This window comes from Mesoplodon densirostris, chromosome 8 (genome assembly GCF_025265405.1).
Source record: "Mesoplodon densirostris isolate mMesDen1 chromosome 8, mMesDen1 primary haplotype, whole genome shotgun sequence".
NCBI classification, from domain to species: domain Eukaryota; kingdom Metazoa; phylum Chordata; class Mammalia; order Artiodactyla; family Ziphiidae; genus Mesoplodon; species Mesoplodon densirostris.
The window spans coordinates 41,057,202-41,069,340 of record NC_082668.1 but is presented as its reverse complement, the minus strand read 5'-3'; the positions used below and the strand labels follow the sequence as shown (position 1 = coordinate 41,069,340).

Genomic DNA, 12,139 nt, shown 5'->3' with positions numbered 1-12,139 from the left:
CTCCTTCCTTTTCTTTTGCTTCAGCCCGTTTGCTCCATTCCCCCCAAACACTTTTTATTTTACTCACAAATACTGCCTTACTAGTCTCTTACATTTATTAGTAGCAGCAGAAAAGCAAAATTTTCCACTCCAAGGAAATGTATCATCTTATTACAAATGAGAGTACAATGCAGAGAGCATTCCCAGGGAGGTAAGGCATGTATGATAGAGACTGAAGAGGCACAGAGCACAGTTACATGATTTAATATTCCTTAGAAACCACAATGGTCATTTTTAGTGAAGGGATTCTAAATAGTTACCAATGATAAACTTAAAACTAGAGCTTCTGGAAACGTAAATTAGAGCCACAATCATAAGAAGCCACAAGTATGATGACCAACGTTGCTTTTCCTATTGCTACAAATGCTTTGGTTCTGTTGCGTTTTGTATTTTAAGATATGTATGTATGAATATACACTACTGATACTATGTATAAAATAGATAACTAATGAGAATCTACTGTATAGCACAGGGAACTCTACTCAGTGCTCTGTGGTGGCCTAAATGGGAAGGAAATCCAGAAAAGAGGGGATATATGTATACGTATAGCTGACTCACTTTGCTGTACAGTGGAAAGTAACACAATATTGTAAAGCAACTATACTCCAATAAAAAAAAAAAGAGATATGTATGTATGTATTCCAAGTATGACCAGGAAGACCCTTTTTCCTTCATTTAAAAAGGTAATCTGAGGTAAATTCATTCTAAAAGTTTTTTCCACTCTCCCAAACTTTCAGCATAAAAATGGTAATCAATCAATATATATATAAGCTAAAGGTCCTCCCTAGAACACTGTAGTGACAGTAAAGAAATATTTTCTACTTTACCTGGGAAGAGCGGTGATTTTCCCCCATTTCTCCACACAGAATCTTCTTGGGCCGTTACTCCCTCGGAGAGAAGCAAATCCTTCATAGGGAATGCTGGATGTGCCTGTGACAAACTATCCACCCAAGAAAACAGAAGGAGAAGGTGAAGCCAAGAGACCAGGCTCCAGGCAAGGTTGGCATCGTTCATGTGCAGAGGTGCTGGGGAAGGGCAGCCTGCTGCTCACTGGTGGAAAAGCTCAAAAGATAAAACTTTATAGACATAGAACAGCTGTAACACGAGAATTCTGACAAAGAGCTGGAGAATACCAAGGAAGGACAGAGCATTATAAAGAGAAAGGGGATGTGGAGGATTTGTAGAAGATACAGCATCCTGTACAGCTGACCAGCTTAGAAGCTCAAACCGTGTATACTTCTCATTAGAGATGAATAAAGTGGGCGTATCAATGAACCCAAGTCAACTTAGCATTAGTCCCCGATCGAACTGAGGTGAATGAAAAACAAAAAGAACTTCTAGTCCTGCAAATTTGAGACCCAGATCTGTGATCCAAAGGAGCCAAGATCCAGCCTACTTGTAAGGCTTTGCCTGAGTGACCAAAAGGCTTCCTCATGTCTGATATTTCTTTAGCTGCAACCAGCCAGCAACTGCCCTGTATAACTATAAACACCGCAAGAAAATGAGTTAGTTTTCCTAGTATTCTTAAACTTCAATATTATCTCAAATTTGTGGAACGTTAGATGGAAGAAAAGAAAGGACTCTTTATCAAGGAACTGGGTCACTTCTTAAGGGACTGAAGATTATCTCTTTCAGTTGCCAGGGATGCTGGCCTGCAGAGTACCCAGGGACCTCTTGTGGAAGGGATCAAACTGCTGTAAAGGCAGATGTTGTTGCTGGGATTCTTGGATGGGAGTTGGTACTTCCTCACAACTCTAATGACATGCTTGGACTAGGTTGGGGATGTTCTGCATAGTGATGGAACCACAGACCCATGCAGCCAGGAGAGTCTGAAGACAGCATATCCCGAATACGCAGATAAACCTGAATATATTTATTGAGTATACTTAGCAGTTATTAAAAATATGCAATTCCAACAATAACTATATTAATGCATTAAAAAGATGAACTAATGGCATCTTACCTGTAACAACCTTAGTCGTTGTTCATTGTTGAATCTTTCCACTGCGGCCCAGAACCACCGAATTACAATATGATTGTCATGATATCCTATCAAACCAATCATGAAAGCCCGTGTTACTTTGTTTTCTATCTTAAGTCACCACGACACTGGCAAGTCGACAAAAGACCCCCAGACATAAATCATCATCTTGGATTCGTTAAAGGTTATTTATAATTTAAGACCAAGGAATAACACTGTAAATGTGATCACATGAGTGTCAGAAGTCAAACAAAACACTAAATGAAACCAAGAAACCTCTGTTTCCATTTAGTGGTCACTAAATGAAAGTAGTGGAGAGAAGAAAACAAATGAGTTATTTTAACCATATCATTTCTGAAAAATATAACTGCTCTTACTGGAAATGTTTAACCCTTTTGGTCATTTATTTAAGAAATAATTTTCTAGCACTGCTATGCCAAGCAGTGTCCTAAGTTTGGGGGACAATGGCAAAGGAAATAGTCCCTCACAGGGCTTCTGGTAAAGGAGAGACATAAATCAAATAATTATTCAAATCAATATATAATTGCAAACCATTTTAAAACTATATATTATGTTCGTATTTTAAAAGCAAATTACTTTTTATTAATAAAAAGGGAAAATAAGTTTATTACTTTAACTCCTTCAACTAATAAATCTCAAATAATCATCAACCTAAATGTTACTTTTATTCCATACTTTACTAGAATTTAATAAAATGTCAAAAGTATCATCCCACAGGCGGATTAAGGCAGTAGCTGTGGATTCTAAAACCTTCTGCGGAGAAAAATTAAGTTCAGAGAGAAGGCCTGCAAGGATTAAGGCATAGTTAGTGATTCAAACCAATTAGCTGACATATTCAATGTGCAGAGAGCTACTCTAATTCTGAGTCAGCAGCAGTAAGTCCTAAATAGAAGGTAGGTAGAAACCATTTTCATTCAAATTTTTCCTCACATGTTTCCGTGGCTGTAGGATTTGGGGAGAACCTTGCCTTACTGTTTACCATTTGATCAGCGATGCCCTTGGAGAAGAAAGGGATCCAAATGAAGGGCAAATACAACTAGACTGGACATGGAGATGCATAGGCTCCTTGTCCTGCCTTTGGCAAAGACTAGCTGTTTGGTGCTGAGCAAATACTTTTCTAATCCATAAAATAAGTGCATTGGCTCTTTATAGCTTTAAAGTTTTCTGACCCTTTGAATCAGCCCTTTTAAGCCTCTCCTTTGCTGTCTGTGCCAAACCATTTGAAGAAGGAGGAGGAGTGAAAATGTCTCATCCTATTCTCTATAAACAGCTGCCCTGTGAACATATGGCAAATGGCAGCAAAGCCGCCCCTTCATTCAGTGCCAAGTAGCTGGGTTAGCAAACATGGCAGCTGGGCATCTCGCCATTTTCCTGCCCCCTCCCCCCAGCCCTCTCCTCCCAAGGATTTCATTTGATAAGATTGACAATAACCATAGAAATAGGTACTCGATTAGTCATATACAGTGAATAAAAGTCTATACTGTGTAAATACAAAACTGGCTGACTTGATGAATGGCATTGCTATTAGAATCCCCTGGGGGTTGGGGACGGGAGGAAGGAATGAGCTAACAGCATTTATGGTAGGATGTACGTTATGTAGCATGTTGGAGAAACTGTGTTCTAGTCAGTGAAAATAGTTAACAAAGTTATAATAGCCAAGGTCAGATTTGCATTATACACGGGGCCAATTGGAAAAGAGTTATTACAGCAACTGGCCTTCAGAAATAGCAGCAGTAGGCACTGCAGTTTAATATCGTCTTTCAGAGAAAATGGACGGGCAAGGCCAGCCCAGGGCAACAGTGATGGGCTGGAAGAGCCAAGCAGAGGCCAAAACAAAAGCAACTGAGCCAATGTTAAAGTATTTTTTGTTCTCCAAACTTTTTAATTGTTGGGTTTTTTTAAATCTCTGTTTCAATTTACAGATAACTGGAGAACTGCTCAGCTCTCATTTTAGTCTGCTAACTGATTAATTCAGTGACTTAAAGGTTGTATTCTTCACTCTCCAAGTTCAGAACCACTGCTAACCTCTTATATTCTGAGTTCAAAAACAAAAACAAAAACCAACCGTCATTTGTCATGACTTTCTGAACACTTTATAACACTACAATAAATTTCAGAAAATGTATTCTTTCTTTGATTAAAAGTATTGGATAAAACTTTAACTCTGGGTTAGCATCAGGTCCCTTTCCAAGCATCTTGTTTCAGCAGTCAAATTTCAAAGGCTTCGATGCCAATTACTAACTGAAAATTTGTATTGATCTACAGAAATGGCAGTCCTAAAGCTTCCCATTTGGTGACGTGTGTAGTTTTTAACTAATCTTACAGCAGTTTCCTTTTCAGTTGAACTTAATGCTTGACTTTTAGAAGGGCTTGTTCAAGAAACTTGAAATCTGAGAACCATATCTTACTCCATTTGTGGGTTTTAACTGTGAATTACAACTGGTAAGCAGTTCAAGTGAAATGTAGAAAAACTGTGTCTGTTCATTAAGAAGCTCAGAGGGTATGCCTCTTCAGGTCTGAGAATGAAGGCAGGATAGGTGGAGTTTGACCAGTTGGATACGAGCTCCCTGGTGCTTCACTAACAACACCACAAAACAATTAATTGATGTTCCTATGGCCGCATTTCTTCACTAACAATTAAGAGTTACGACATCCTTGGATGGTGTGTAAACAGCTCTCCGTCCACTTGACAGATGAGGTAGCTAGGGAAAGAAGGGCATGTACCTTGCCCAAGGTCTCAAAGGAGACTGCCTCAGACCTATGATTAGAGTGCAAGTGCCTCTGCCTGTCCTGGATCCAGGCCAACGTGCCAAACCGCTTGCTTCCCTCTAATCTGAAACTTTAAATCCAGCCATCTATAAGTCAAATTTCACCTCCTCTATATTCTGTGTTATTCCTCCAATCACTTAGGTCTATTTCAGCGGTGCCTGCGATGACCAGTTCTAGTTCTCTTGCATCAAAAACAGATACCAGCCTGGCATCCACCACCTGTGGAATAAAAAGAATACAGGACACGGCTTAAGAACCTGGAGAAGCCTCAGCTATAATTAAGCCTCATCAGAAAAGGAGGGCACAGGGAGTGTTGGGAATACTCTGGATGTGTTCTGTGGAGGCACTTTAAAACATGTAAAGCTCTCCACAAATATATTTTTAGTACAAGGTTGATGAGGTTTTCAACGGAATTTTTGTTTTATAATTGGTCATTGATTAATCCAGTTTTTTTTTTCTCTTTTGGAGAAGATCTAGTGCTCCAGTCACTTTCACAGTTTATCTTTATTTTAGCTATGGCTTTTTCACGGAAGAAGTCATATGGAATACTTGTCACAACTCATTCTGACCCTCAGATACAATCATTTCACATATCAGGCATGATATCTGATTACACATATCTAAGCATGAGTAAAATGCGTGACTTAAATGTTATTAGTGGTCATTAAATCGTCAAATGCTGTTTGAATGCAGGTCATTTTATTTCAGTGATTTCTTGTAACAGGGAAATAAGCTTTTTTGTGTTCTTAAAACATATAGGAAAAAATGTTGAAGTGTTTGAATTGAAATAGCAACAGTAAATACGCCAAAGAGAAATGGAAATATTGCACACATATGAAGTACAGTGAGGTGGGCCAAGGTATTGCTGACACCAGACTGAGAACCCCAGTCTTGCTGTTGTCTTTACCTCATAAAAGCCACGTACTAAGCTCTCTGTTTGCTGCACAACACCCCTCTCAATCCTCCATTTCACCATCCTCTCAATGTACTCCTTCTTATTCTTCTCGGTGACTGGGATGTTAGCACCCCCTGGTTTTAATTCTCGTTCGGTAATCTGCGATTAAAAAACAAAAGGACTGACCATAAAGCAATACTCTTGATGTTGTAAGACTACTGCTACTAATGAGCTGGAATCAGCCAGCTACCTGTCTCTGCCCTGGACCGGGTACATCCCACAAACAGGGTGTGTGGCACCAGCACAGTGCCCAGGCACCCACCGATGCTCAAGGAAAACTAAGCAATGAGCAGACGTCTGAGAGCCTCAGTGGTTAAAAATATATGTGTTGCAGGGCTTCCCTGGTGGCGCAGTGGTTGAGAGTCCGCCTGCCGATGCAGGGGACACGGGTTCGTGCCCCGGTCCAGGAAGATCCCACATGCCGCGGAGCGGCTGGGCCCGTGAGCCATGGCCGCTGGGCCTGCGCGTCCAGAGCCTGTGCTCCACAATGGGAGAGGCCACAGCAGTGAGAGGCCCGCGTATCGCAAAAAAAAAAAATATATATATATATATATATGTGTGTGTGTGTGTGTGTGTGTGTGTGTGTTGCAAGGTTAAGCTTTAAATCCTGATTAAACAAATAAGTCTTTTAAATGGAAACAAAGGGGCTCCAGATTCTGTCCCACTGCTATTTGAATGTTTGACAAAAAGACATTTTCACAAATTCCTTTAGGATTCACAATCAACTACATATAGAAAGCCAATATTTAGGTAAAGGTTTACCTTAAGGAAGCAGAATTACATTCAAGCGAATGTTAAATTGAGAACTTCTTTTCCAAAATACAAAATTCAGGAGACCAGCCAAGTATTAATGTTTAACTAAGAATATTAATTATGAACTAGTATATAATTTCTGAAAATCTTCTGACCAACTCTTCTACCAACTTTAAAAAAAAAAACTTTTCCAAACCTTCACCAAAATATTGTTTACTTTCCCTCAGCTTCAAAACAATCCATTTCAGTTGTTAAACATGAATGAGAGTTAAGTACAAGGGCCAATTAAATAATTTAATATTCAACTCTGGGGTAGCAGGGATATTTAAAAACTGTATTTAGTATAAGGCACATTCTAATATCTTATGAGGATATTTTAGTTGGAAATAAAAAGATTGTTTACAACATACAAATAGTGCAGTCTATAAATCAGAAAATCTTAATCTGAAGTCGGCATTAGAATAACCTTTGTAACCAAGATTATTGTAACTGTACATAAACCTGGGTTTAAACCACCCAACCAACCACAAATAAATAAGCATCTGATCTTAGGCCACTGAATTAATTCTTCACCAACCAATAGCCTTCTATTACCACACTTAGTCACCAGTTATTCACACACACAGACCTGCCCAAAAACTTCTTCGTTCACAGTGAACGTGAGGTCCAGGATGTCATGGATGTCATTGTCTTTCATCCACTGCAGGCTCTGGTGAAATTCTTCATCAAGGTATTCTAGATCACTCAGGTCACAGAGACTAAGATGATAAACAGATAGAAAAAAAAATGTAGTCATGGTTATTAGCAAAAACCCAGAGTTGTGAAGAAAGAAACTAAGAAATAATGACAAGAACAAGATCAACTAAAATAGGCAGTGATTTCTGTAGTGTTCTTTGTCAAAGTCAGTAACCAAACCAATGAAATAATTCAGAAATTTGACATAAAATTGAAAAATTCTGATATATAAAATGCCTTAGGAATCACTCAGTTTGTTTAATCTTTTAAGACACAGAACTGGAGGTGCAAAGAGTGGCTGCCATTTGCACAGTCACCCATGATTAATGCCAGAGCTGGAAATGGAACACTAGTTGACAACTTGGGTTCAGTATTTTTTGGCTATGTTATACAATTTTATTTATTTATTTATTTATTTTTTTGCAGTATGTGGGCCTCTCACTGTTGTGGCCTCTCCCGTTGTGGAGCACAGGCTCCGGACGCGCAGGCTCAGCAGCCATGGCTCACGGGCCCAGCTGCTCCACAGCATGTGGGATCTTCCTGAACTGGGGCACGAACCCGTGTCCCCTGCATCGGCAGGCGGACTCTCAACCACTGCGCCACCAGGGAAGCCCTATGTTATACAATTTTAAATTATCATTCTCCTAATTAGAAATTCTTCGTATGTTTCTATACTGCACTTTAACTTTTTTTTTTTTTTTTTTTTAAAGACTAGATTCTGTGATCCACATTCACATACGTCCCTTTTCTCTTCATGGTTCTTATTCTTTCTGTGATTCTGAAAACTGAAAGCTACAGAATTGCTCTATAATTATAATGGTTTTCTAAGAGAAGATCTACATGAGGTGGAGTTACTATTATATGACCCTGTTGTAAGATGGTAGCAATTGATTTGCTTTGGTTGTCTGGAAACTTCCTCCCATCAGTCCAATTTCAAAGACCATTTTGTTTAGTTCAGTCTACACATGTATTAGGCATCAAGTATGTGCCAAATATCTTAATAGCTACTTGCCCTCAAGGAGCAAATGGTCTAGTTGGAGAGACAGGGACACAAATAGATAAGTTAACATAAGGTGATAAGTGATAGCCTAGGGTGGGTAACACTTATTATTAGTGTACTTTTTTATATGTACATTACACTTCAGTTAAAAAAAAAAAAGATAAGGTAGATAGATATAGGGACCTCCCACAGCAAACATGCAAAGCATTTACTTTGACCTGGAGATTTAGAAGAAGCCTTTTGGAGCAGATGATACCTATATTAAAGTTTGCAGGATGTTTCAAGCTAGAGAGGTAAAGGGGAATGGATGAAAAGGAGAAGAAGGGGAAAAAGAGAGACAGGAGAAGACAACCTGAACAAAGCACAAAGGGATGGAGTATACAGATTTTCCAAGCATACTGGCAGCACCAGAGAGTTAACCACAAGACAGAATGTCTGGAGAATGAGGCTGGAAAGGTAGCTGGGAGCAGGTCTGAATGTCATTCTAAGGATTCAGAACTACTGAAGGTTTTAAAACAGGGAATGACATGGTGAGACATGAGGTGTGACTTTAAATTGTCCTTCTGGAAGTGGCAGTGTTGAGGATTACTTAAAATTGGGGGGGGTGGTAATCATTGGGTGGAAACCAATGAATAGATCACTACAGTAATCTGGCCAAAATAAGATAAATAAGATAAGGATTTTAATTAGGGCACAGCTATTAGGGTAGAGAAGATGAATTTAAGAATTATTTAGGAGGTGATGTGGAAATTAATAAATGGTTTTACTGGGTAGTATAAAGATGTATATCTAAAACGGGATGGCAAATGAACTCAAGTTACAAGACAACTCTGATTCATTGCCAGTCTTGAGGGCCAAAAGTTGAAAAATTCCTGAGGCCACACGAGTTCAGCAGGAAAAGTACCTAAATGATTTGTGACCTGTCCCATGGGAATGGGGTGGGAGGTGGGGAAGAGAAGAAACTGTGTTGTGTATTTACCATCCCTGTTTAAGGTTGACACCCAATTTCTGACCAGAGTGACTTGAGAATGTTGGCACCTTGAACCGTGACTGGGCATAAGGGAGAAGGTACATTTTTAGGTCAGGAGAAATTGATGAGTCTAGTTTTAACCATGTTGATTCTGAGGTGCCTGTGAGACATACAAGAGGAGACATTCAGTGGAATGTTGACTGCTTGAGCCTACGACTCAAGGGAGATCATGTCTGTGGGTGCAGATTGGAGAGCAGATGAGACAAGTAAAGAGATATCCCATGAGAGCACACAGAGAGAGAAAAGCAAGGGGACAAGAATGGAAGCTTCAGGAACATCGAGGTTTAAGGGCAAGTCAGGACATCCACAAAGGAGGCATAAAAGTAAAAGGAGAACCAGGAGAGCACAGTGTCACATAGGCCAGTGAAGGAAGAACTCAAGAGAAATGGGTGGGGTTGGGAGGGGTCAACAGTATCAAAAGCAGCAGAATGGTCCATTAAGATAAAGACTAAAAAACATTCTTTAAAAGCTTCCATAGGTTATTGGTGGGAAAAAAAGCCAGGCTAAAAAGTGTTGAGGGTGTGTCAACAGTCAGTGTAGACTACTCTTTCAGGAAGCTTAAATGGAAAATGAGAGATAAGGCAATGAAATGGGAAGATGCAAATGGGCCAGAAGAACCAGAGAGGCAGAAGCCAGTGTCCAGGTGCCCAGGACTTCATCGGTCCATATACCAAAAGGGAGGATGGCAAAAGTCTTCCTACTGACCCTCTTTAAGAACCATTAGAAATACTTTGCTTTCAATTGAGCTCTAGGCTTCCATTTTTACAGAAAGCAGATACATGGCCTTGGTTAAGGAATGAGCTGGTCAGAGCCATGCAATCATTCTGTGTTTTCTCATTGCAAGTTTGAGCTACTACCCTCACAGATAGTTGCCTTCTTCTGTTCAGCCTTGTAAATGACTACTGATTCTAGGACAGAAACTGTTTGCTCTACATTTCACAATAATTGTAATCTTTCATTGTGCTAACAATGAAGAAAAAATTCTGTGAATGCTAAATTTTCATCTGCCATCGTAAATTACTGTCTTGCATATAGAGAGATCTCAAGATAAATATGGGACTTTAAAAATATTGCCCACCTCTAACAAAAAATTTTTTAAAAAAAAGGAGAAGGAAAACATGAACCAAGAATACACAGTTGAAAGTTTGCATAAAACAAAATGTAAAATGCATCTTGTGAAAGATGGGGGGCTGTGAGTCACCAAGACTAAGCCACAACTATTCTATTAATAATCGGCATTAATACCACAGGAATTCCAGCACTGTATTTGAAGTACAAGTGTTTTGAAGACACATGTGTAGCAACAAATGAGAATGAATTATTCAGAGTGGAGCAAAACTAAGCCTTTGGGAGCAAGACAGGAATAAAGGAACAGAAGCTGGAAAAATCCAGTAACCACATTTGAAATTATATTAGTTGATTAGTTTCAGAAATCTAAATCACTATTAAGTAAGTAATAATAGATTTGAGATAGTGAGCCGATAAATGACATTGTCAAAAGACCCTTTGTGATAAAGGAAATATTACATTCTTTACATGCTAATTACGTAAGCAATAAAAACACTCTTACATTCTGAGAAGAGCCTTATAAAAGGGCCGTGTGAAGAAGGCATCCAACAAATACTGGTGAATTAGTGCAAGACCGAGGATCCTACCACTGAACCGGAACCTGTGAAGGAAAAGCAGGAGATGGCTTACACGACATGGAGCAATTTCTTTTTTTTTTTTTTGCGGTACGCGGGCCTCTCACTGTTGTGGCCTCTCCTGTTGCAGAGCACAGGCTCTGGACGCGCAGCCTCAGCGGCCACGGCTCACGGGCCCAGCCGCTCCGCAGCATGTGGGATCTTCCCGGACCGGGGCACGAACCCGTGTCCCCTGCGTCAGGAATTCCCCTGCACCACCAGGGAAGCCCCATGGAGCAATTTCTGAATGGTTCTATTTGCTCTCATGAATGCTTTCCAGCTCTAATCATCTAAGTTTGTCCATGAGAGTTTGTGTGCACTGCAGGCTGGGGCTTCATTAGGCTGATATTCACATCTCCTTGTAGGAGAAATCTGTTTCACTCTGATGTTCAGAGAGACACTGCTCCACTTTCACCCCGTGTCAGTAATGTCCACCATGTAGCACCCTACATGGCCAACATGAATTTCCTGTTAGTATGGCAGTGAAACTTCCCTAAATCACTTCTAAGAAATGTTGACAGAATGAGACCAGTGGTGGTGGTAAAAATGTTGTCCGCTTGTAGTTTGCTTGCATGAATATTAGCAGGATTTCTCTAATGCAAACCTAGTGGCAATTCCCTTTTGAGGAAAAGCCCAGTCTCAGAGTGAGAAAGTTCCTATTTCTGTTCTCTCTCAAACCCCTCTCTTGATGATAACTCACCATCCAAGAATTATGTATGTGTACATTTGAGGGAGTTTCCTCATGGGACATTCTGTCCTTTAAAATGTCAGTGCTCAATTCTATACTGAATCACTTTGGAAAATTTATTAAATATATCTGTCACGACTGGGTTTGCTGAGAGGTACATGTATTTTCTTTTTCAGAAGTATTCAAGTTTCTAGCTCTTTGAAAGCCTGGTGCCTTCCGAAAGTGTAAATCCACACTGAGGTTCATACTATTCATTTGTAATTTTAGTGTTAGGCAACCATTTTAAGATGAATGTCCAGCAGCTTTGTTTTTCTTTATCCACTTATGTTAGTATAACTGCCATAGCTACTCTTAGGAGGACTCTAAATTGTAGTTACATGGAAGTTAATTTGAAGAATAAGTCCTAAAACTTAATGCCCTCCACCCACCAATATTAACCTCATGACTCAAAGAAATTGTTTCCATGAGTTGTACTCATGTTCTTTT

The 12,139-nt window shown here is 39.7% G+C and overlaps 1 protein-coding gene across 7 annotated transcripts in view; it reads right to left on the bottom strand.

Annotated features, from left to right (window-relative positions):
- HECW2 (HECT, C2 and WW domain containing E3 ubiquitin protein ligase 2) overlaps positions 1 to 12,139 on the bottom strand; it is a 404,779-nt gene that overhangs the window by 17,111 nt on the left and 375,529 nt on the right. For all 7 annotated transcript variants that reach the window (XM_060105711.1, XM_060105717.1, XM_060105714.1 and 4 more), the window contains 6 exons: positions 10,854 to 10,952; positions 7,147 to 7,276; positions 5,718 to 5,864; positions 4,915 to 5,029; positions 2,003 to 2,088; positions 867 to 979 (listed from right to left, as the gene is read on the bottom strand). In XM_060105711.1, the coding sequence (XP_059961694.1) occupies positions 867 to 979; positions 2,003 to 2,088; positions 4,915 to 5,029; positions 5,718 to 5,864; positions 7,147 to 7,276; positions 10,854 to 10,952 (690 nt within the window). The remainder of the gene's footprint in view (positions 1 to 866; positions 980 to 2,002; positions 2,089 to 4,914; positions 5,030 to 5,717; positions 5,865 to 7,146; positions 7,277 to 10,853; positions 10,953 to 12,139) is intronic.